The 8284-nt window shown below is 49.4% G+C and overlaps 1 protein-coding gene across 1 annotated transcript in view; it reads left to right on the top strand.

Annotated features, from left to right (window-relative positions):
- The window catches only part of APCDD1L (adenomatosis polyposis coli down-regulated 1-like), a 15439-nt gene extending 7960 nt beyond the window's left edge, over positions 1-7479 (top strand). The window contains exon 4 of the mRNA XM_006896919.1: positions 6709-7479. Within this exon, the coding sequence (XP_006896981.1) occupies positions 6709-7479 (771 nt within the window). The remainder of the gene's footprint in view (positions 1-6708) is intronic.
- Positions 7480-8284: the final 805 nt, after the last annotated feature.

Here is an 8284-nt window from a genome sequence, read left to right as displayed (position 1 = left end):
AAGGATGGATGGATGGATGGATGGATGGATGGATGGGGAAAGGATGGATGGATGGATGGATGGATGACGGGTGGTTGGGAAAAGGATGCATGGATGGATAGATGGAGAAATGATGGATGGATGATGGAGGAAGGAAGGAAGAAGGGATAGTGGGTGGCTGGATATATAGGATAGTTGAAGGAGGAAGGGAGAGTTGGGTAGATGGATGGCTGGACGAAGGGATGGATAGATAGATGGGTAGACAGATAGTTTGGTACATGTGGGGATATGTGGATGGATGAGAGAAGGTGGGAAATTGAGGATGGAAGAAGAGGAGGCTCCAAGTGACTGGATGGACGGATCCGTAGGTGGGTCAATGCATGGGTTTTGGTTTCTCTTGAACGCTAAGGCAGCCCTTGCATCATTCAACATACATTGCATGCCTACTGTATACTAAACATTGAGGAAGTAAATCGGATGGACAGCTTTTTACCAGCAGGGCAGAGTGACCCCGCGAAAGGGGATCATTGGAAGAAATGCCCCCTTTTTTACCAATGACGTCAATTTTATCAAAGTGTCCCAAGAGAGCAGCCATGGAGATAAGAGCCCACACCCCCAGTCTGCTTTTCCCTCTGTCCCCCCACTTAGCCCCAAGGCCTGGGATATAACACGAGGTTCTCAAGACAAGAAGGTCGGCCACGCCGTGTTTTGTGGGACCTCGCATTGGTTCCCCCATGGTTACCGCTGTCCCTACCAGTACTTGCCTGGTGTTAACCTGGCTTAGAAAGAGAAAGCGCAAGTGTGGGTGGGGAGACAGCCGGCCCTTCCACAACACTGAGAGGGTCCCTGGGGCAGGGGACAATTTTCTGTCCTCAGGCAGGGGTTGGGGACCACTACCGTCCCTGGCCTGCCTGCTCCTGTCAGCCCAAGTGGCCAGCACCACACAATGTGATTGAGAAGGCACACAGGAACATCTTCCAATTCAGTGGCACCAGATGTGAGACCATCCAATTAAATTGTTCGCCAGAAGCTTCCCCGCCCCGGAGAAGAGGGTCCGATCGTTTGGAGGAAAGGCTGTGGACAGACCCCAAGATGGAAATGAGCTGTGGCCTTCTGGTCTCTGGTGCCCACACCATGCCCACAGCCCAAACCAGATGGTAAACACGAACATTTTTACAAGTTAATTTAAAACCAATTTGATCCCCAAATTCACTGCCCGGGTAGAGACTCCTAATCAATCAGCCGACACTTGACTGGAATCATAGAGCCCGCAGTCACCTCGGGGGTTAATTAAAGATGGTTATATGCTGTTTGAGAAATAACTTTATGTAACAGGCTTAGACCAGCAGGGGCTGGCTCCCACACTGGTGTGGACGCTGCTGGCAAGGGCTTCAGCTATTAACACGCACAAGGACAGGAGGGCTTCTGATGAGGACAGCTGGCCCCTCCCACTCCCTTCAAAGTGTCCTCAGAAGCTTGCAGATTCTCTATCTGCTATGGAAAACCACTTACCCCAAATAACTGTCCGGCTCTTAGTGACACCAGGTAACAAAACCCACGTGCCCATGCCACGAGGTCAGCACTTCAAATCCACCAGCTGCTCCTGGAGAAAGATGGACTGTCTCTTCCTGTAAAGATTTATGACCTTGGACCTGATGGAGGGTCATATGAGAGTCAGCTGGATGGTGGTGAGCTTGGGGTTTGGGGTTTTTAACTCTATTATCAGAAGGGACCTGTCCCCGGGAAAGGACATCATGCTTGGAAAAGCAGAGGGTGAGCAACAGGGAGGTCGCCCCCTCAGTGAGGTGGGCCGTCGAAGAAGCTGCAACGGGCTGGCAGGGCAATGCTTGTGAGGATGACGGGCTTCTGAGTGGCCGTGCACGCGGTCAGGGAGCTCTGGGGCCCGGGCGGTAAGGAACTGCACTGAATGCCAAAGGCACTTTCCTAATTCACCAGCTGCTCCACGGGAGGATGGCCAGTGATTTACGGCCTCTGAGAAGCCACTGGAGGGTCAGCTATGGGTGGGTTCTGACTCAACAGCACACAACACCGGCGTACACAGGATTCCTGGGGTCTGAATCAATTCCACTGCTCCTAACAACAGCAATCTGTAGGAGCCCTGGTGGTGTGTGAACCAAGAATCGATGCCTTTGAGCTGTGGTGTTGGAGAAGAGTGTTGAATATACCATGGACTGCTAGGAAAACAAACAGGTTTGTCCTAGAGAAGGTGAAGCCGGGCTGTTCGTTGGAGGCAAGGATTCTGGGGCTTCGTCTGACATACTTTGGACATGTTGTAAGGAGGGACCGGTCCTTGGAGAGGGACGTCATGCTTGGGAGGGTGGAGGGACAGCACAGGAGGGGAAGACCCTCTATGAGGTGGATTGATTCAGTGACTGGGGTAATCGGGATGCGTGTGTCAGAGGCAGTGCAATTGGCACAGGATAGAGCAGAGTTTAGGGCTGTTGTACATAGGGTTGCTAGGCGTCACAGGCGACTCGACGGCAATAACAATAACTGAAAGGTCGGTGGCCCACCCCACCAGCTGCTCTTGTCAGGGTGGTCACCTCGGACACTCTAAGGGCCAGCTCGGCGCCAGGCCTAAGCAGCGACTGCACGCGATAGAGCTTGGTCCAGTTTTTCTGAAGCAGAATTCCAGTTCTTTCTCTGGTTGAGCCTCTGGGAGTGATCAAGGTGCCCACCTGTCCAACAGCAGCTGAGTGCATACCTGCTGCACCACCAGGGCCCCTAATCACTACTGTCCCTAAGTATCCAGTCTGCCCAGGACAGCTCTTTTCTTTTTCTCCCCAGGGAAGGGTAGCCTGCAGGGTTATTTGGATGTAATGCATTATCTTGTCAATATGCACTAATGTGATAAGTGGGAATGTGGCTTAATATGCCTGAATTAAAGCGGACCCTAACCAGCTGTAATTATCGACACTGGCACAAAGTGCATGTGGGAATTTACCACATGTCAGGGTGAGGATCCCTGAAACCACCATCATGGTGGGTCCTTTCCCATACATCAAAGGTTGGCTGGTCCACCATGAGAATGCAGAATAAGAGCTTTATAATGTGCCAGTTCAAATAGGTATTTTTAGCCTTTTGCCTCCACTGTAAAATTTTTTCTTTCTAAGCAGAACTCCCAAACAACGCTTGTTTGGCATGAAATACTCTGCAGCAATTTGTGACTTTTTTTTTTTTAAGTGTTGTGATTTCGGTGAACGTTTACAGGGCAGATTGGTTTTCCATTCAACAATTCTTCCTTACTGACCAGTGACGTTGGTTGTGAGCCTCATAATGTGACCACACTCTCCTCACTTCCCTGTGTTTCCCATTTCCATTCGTCCTTCTGTCCTCACCCTCCCCGTTCTCTGAGCTTCATCTTTGGGTAACGGCTGCCCTTCCGAGCTCACGTGGCTGGTTGTTCCTCTCTGGTGTTACTAGTCATCCTCTGGGGCTGTCCCTGGTTTGAAAGTTGACTGAGAGGAGGGGGTTCAATTCCAGGCTTGAAGGACGAGTGAGGACCGCACTCTCAGAGGTTCCACCAGTCTCTCTCAGTCCACCAAGCCTTGTCTTTGTTATGGAAATCTTTTTCCGTTTTTATTTTGTTTTTTGAGAAAGTAAAGCCTGGAGCTGACTTCCCGGCTGGACCATCAAAATGCCCATTCCCCTTGCCCAACCCACTTGAGATTCTGGACCTCAGTCTTCTGGAAAGAGAAGAGCAGGGCAGGTGGCAGATGGCAGGCCAGCCTCTCTCTGACAAGTGACTTTCCCAAAGATGTGAACTTTTCAAGGTGACGCTCTATACCAAATTCAGGGTAGCAGCTCCCTTAAAAACCAAACCAGAAGATATCTGTATTTGGTTCCTTTTTTACCTCTAGTAATGTTTCCCCTCCAAAATGCAGAGGGACCACCCCCATGCAACTTGGGCTAGCATCAATGTACTATTGACAGGTGTACTGTAATCCACTTGATGAGAAGTCATAAAGTAGGGGTGATGGTAAACTAGGTCAAGAAGAGAGGAAGGCCAAATCCAGCCTGGGATGACCAAGGGCTATAGCTGTGCCTCAGAATGCAAGCATGGCCAGTTGACCCTAATATAAATAACACCGGAAGAAACATCTCTGTGCTGTTGCTCAGTGATATTCAGCTGGCTCCTTAGCACAGACTCTAAGCAGTAAGGCTCAGAGGACATGACTATTTTGGCAGCTTTTGGTACCTTTGCCACATTCACTTTACAAGGGTGGTAGGGACACAGATGCTCACTTTTCACTGTGATTATTCTGAAGATCAGAACATACATTCCCTCCTCTTTGCTATGAGACCAGAACTACTGCATGGTACCTGATAGCCATGAATGAATGTTTTGATCAAAGATGCTATAAAAATATCCTGACCAAAAGGGAAAGAATGTGCACAAAAAATCCAAATTCTCATGGAATCTAGACTTTCTAGAGCTATGGAGGCTGGATGAATCCATAAAACTACTGGCCTGAGACATTCTATAAACCTTAAACCAAAATACCCCTTGAGGAGAAAGGAGTATAAAATATTATTAAATAAGCTGGGTGAAGGGAAAGGCAATATACAGTTACTTTGATTAGATATTATAATTACTTAATCAATTGTGATTAACATTATAAAGTTAGTATCGACGAGTGATTGAATGAAAACTAATATGATTTGTAAACTTTCATTAGATAAAACAGGACAAAGACAAGACAGATAAATCATGTGTTATTTGTAAACTTTCACTCAAATAAAAATTAATTTTTATTATAAAACAAGAGAAATCATATTTTTTAAATCTCTTAAAGTCTTCTTAGAACCAAACAACAGTTTTGCTTAACCAGGGCAGAATGTCTGCCTTGAGTACTGTGGTCTTTTAAAAATTTGTCGTTGTTGTGTGGCAGCTGATCAGAACTAACACATAGCCAACCCTCCAGAGGGTTGTCAGAGGCAGTAAATTGCATGGGAGGAGACTGTCCATCTTTTCCTGTGGAACAGCGAGTGAATTTGAACTGCTTGCCTTTGGGTTGGTAGTTCGGGTCCCTACCCACGCGGCCACCAGAGCTCCCTAAAACTATATGAGATCAAACTGTCAAGAGCAACTCAAAAGAGAAGATAGGAATCTTAGTGGGCAGTGACTTTATTTTCATAAGGGAGTAACAACTCCAAAAACAAAAGGATGAAAATGGTTGCAAACTCCAAGAATTCAATCACTGCCACTGTTGAAAGGCTCAGCGCCCAAGCCCATTACCAGTGTTATGCAGATGGTACAGTCTTGCCTGCTGAAAGCTAGGAGACACTTGCAACAGAGGATCAAGGACTACAGCCTTCAGTAGGGATTATATCTCAACATCAGGAAAACGGAAATCCTAACTGAGCCAATGAGCAACATCATGACTGCTGGAGAGAAGATTCTGTCTGTCAATGATTTCCACCACAATCAACACTCCTGGAACCAGCAGTCAGGAGAGCAGAAGACAGATGGCATTGGGGCAGTCTACTGTCAGGGATCTGTCCAAAGTCCTGAAGAGCAATGATGTCCGTCTAAAAACCTAAGTCTTCGCTCAATGAGAAGTTACAGAAAACCCCTACATAATCACTGCATATAAAACTGTCTTTGTGTAAGAAGCTGCACTGCAATCCCCGAGGTACACAGTTCAAATCCACCAGATGTGCTGCTGGAGAAGGGAGGGACAATCTCCCCCTGTACCAGTGTCCCTCAAGCCACAGCTTTCCAATCACTTGCTATGCATCTGAGAGCTGGACAGTGAATAAGGATGACAGAAGAATAATCAGTGCCTTTGAGCTGTGGTGTTGGAGAAGGGTGTTGAATATCCCATGGACTGCCAAAAACCCAAACAGATATGTTGTGGACAAAGTGAAATTAGAGTGCTCCTTGCAAGCAAAGATGGTAAGTTTCATCCTTACAAACTTTGGGCAAGCTGCTAGGAGAGGCTATTCCTTGGAAAGGTGGTGAGTGAGTGAAAGAAAGGACGACCCTCTGTGAGATGGGTCAACCTGGTGCCTGCCACAGTGGGATCGATTCTGTGATTGGGGTGGTGGGAGTGTGTCGGAGATGGTGAGGTTGGCACAGGACAGAGCAGAGCTTAGGGCTCTTGTGCATAGGGTCGCTATATATATATAGAGAGAGAGAGAGTCGTGGGTGACTCAACAGCACATAATAACAACAACACGTGCTATATTTGCAGCAACAACAAAAACAAATAAATAATTGAAACAAAGCAAAGAGTTACAAAGGCTGGTTTGGGGGGGTGGTTTGTTGGGCTTTTTATAAAAAAATAATTTTATTATTTTGTGTGTGTGTGTACCATCAAGTCAGATCTGACTAGGACAGGAGGAGATTGTCCCTCCCTTCTCCAACAGCACATCTGATGGATTTGAACTGTGTACCTCGGGGATTGCAGTGCAGCTTCTTACACAAAGACAGTTTTATGTGCAGTGGTTATGTAGGGGTTTTCTGTAACTTCTCACTGAGCGAAGACTTAGCAGATGAGAAAGCCAGCCGTGCACCCTTCCAGAACATTCGGAGCAGAGCAGCTAGCATATGCAGAAAGGCCTGGGGGAGGGGAGGAGCCAAGAGGCTCAAGTGACTGGAGGGAGGAGGGGAGGGGATGCGATAAGACAGGCCCACTGGAACTTAAGGGTGGGGTGCAGAGTTGGGATTCTCCACTTGAAAACCTCTCTCCTTGTCTTTGGCAGCACCACGCTCACCCGTGCCCAGCCTGTGACCTCCTGCTGCGCGCTGACGAACATCACCCGCCCATCCTGCCCCCACAGGTGGCCCCGGCCCTGCACGTCCACGGCCGCTGGATCAGCACACGCTGTGAGGCACGGCCCGCTGTGCTCTTCCTCACCAGAGCCTTCACCTTCCATGGGCACAACCGCTCCTGGGAGGGCCACTACCGCCACTTCTCAGACCCGGCCTGCCGGCACCCCACCTTCACCATCTATGCCGCTGGCCACTACACCAAGGGCATGCCATCCACCAAGGTCCACGGGGGCACCGAGCTAGTGTTTGAGGTCACTCGAGCCCATGTGACCCCCATGAACCAGGCCACCACGGTCATGCTCAATTCCTCAAAGCCTGGCAGCTGTGGACAGCCAGGAACTTGGTCCCTGGGCACCGAGCAGGACATCACGGCCACCAGGGGGTGCCTGCCATTGGGCATCTGGCTGCCCCATGTGGAGTATGAGCTTTTCAAGGTGGAGCAGGACCCCCATGGCCAAAGCCTGCTCTTCATTGGACAACGGCCTACCGATGGGTCCAGTCCTGACACCCCTGAGAAGCGCCCCACGTCCTTCCAGCCCCCTCTGGTCTTGTGTGATGAGATGGCCTGGGACTTCCCCAGACCACTGCAACACCAGCCTCTGCTGGTAAACCACCTCAGTGGAGGGGGTCTGTGTCCTCATGTCACCCCTTTCCCACTTCTACTCCTTGTTCTAGCATTCACCTTCCTTAGGTTGCTCTGAAATTGGCCTCCAAGGCTTCTCAGGACACCCCTCTGGCCCTGGAACAACCAGTGGCTATGACTGCACCTCAAAGTACGAGTGTGGCTGCTTCTCCCTAATATAACTAACTCCCAAGTGGCTATCTTTGCGCTCTACCTCTTTACAGCTTGTCAGCTCTCCAGCACTGCCTCCTGTACATGGAATCCCTCAAACACTGTGTGAGGGGCCCACCATCTTCATTCCCATCTCTTATAGATGCACACATGGCTTGCTCTTTGTAACCTTGGCCCAAAGGTTTGCCAGCCCCTGAGAAGTCTATTCCAGGCTCCAGACTCGAGTTCTCAGTCTTGTACTGATGGGGGTGGAAAGTTCAGAGTGCCATCCAAGTTTCCACGTGTGTGTGCTCTCTGTGGACAGCTGATGGTCCAGACTGGCCAGTGAATTCCTTGCTGCACCCCCCCCCCCGTCCCAGCCTCTCTTCTCCCCTGGGCCTTGGCTGTAGAATGGGGTGACAAGACACCCTGAAACTTAGTATTACAGAGATGATGCTCTGTTGCATCCATAGGTTGTTTCAAGATGGTTAACTGGATTTAGCAACAACACACACACAAGCTGGGGCCACAAATCAAAGATGCTACTTCAAGCTTTTTGTATTTTGTAGTGTTCCAGTAAAAGGCACCACTTAGGGCTACTTGGCTTTCTTGTCTGACCAACAATGTTTGTCAGCATCTCCCGTGGCCTGGAACCCCAACTGTCACTGTGTCAGAGGAGGACGGCCCCCCAGGCACTGGCCTGGTGCCCATACTGAGGGCTGCACGCTGAGCTG

This window comes from Elephantulus edwardii, unplaced genomic scaffold, assembly GCF_000299155.1.
Source record: "Elephantulus edwardii isolate Elephantulus edwardi_28Jun2011 unplaced genomic scaffold, EleEdw1.0 scaffold00193, whole genome shotgun sequence".
Classification (NCBI taxonomy): domain Eukaryota; kingdom Metazoa; phylum Chordata; class Mammalia; order Macroscelidea; family Macroscelididae; genus Elephantulus; species Elephantulus edwardii.
This window is presented reverse-complemented; position numbering and strand designations above follow the sequence as displayed.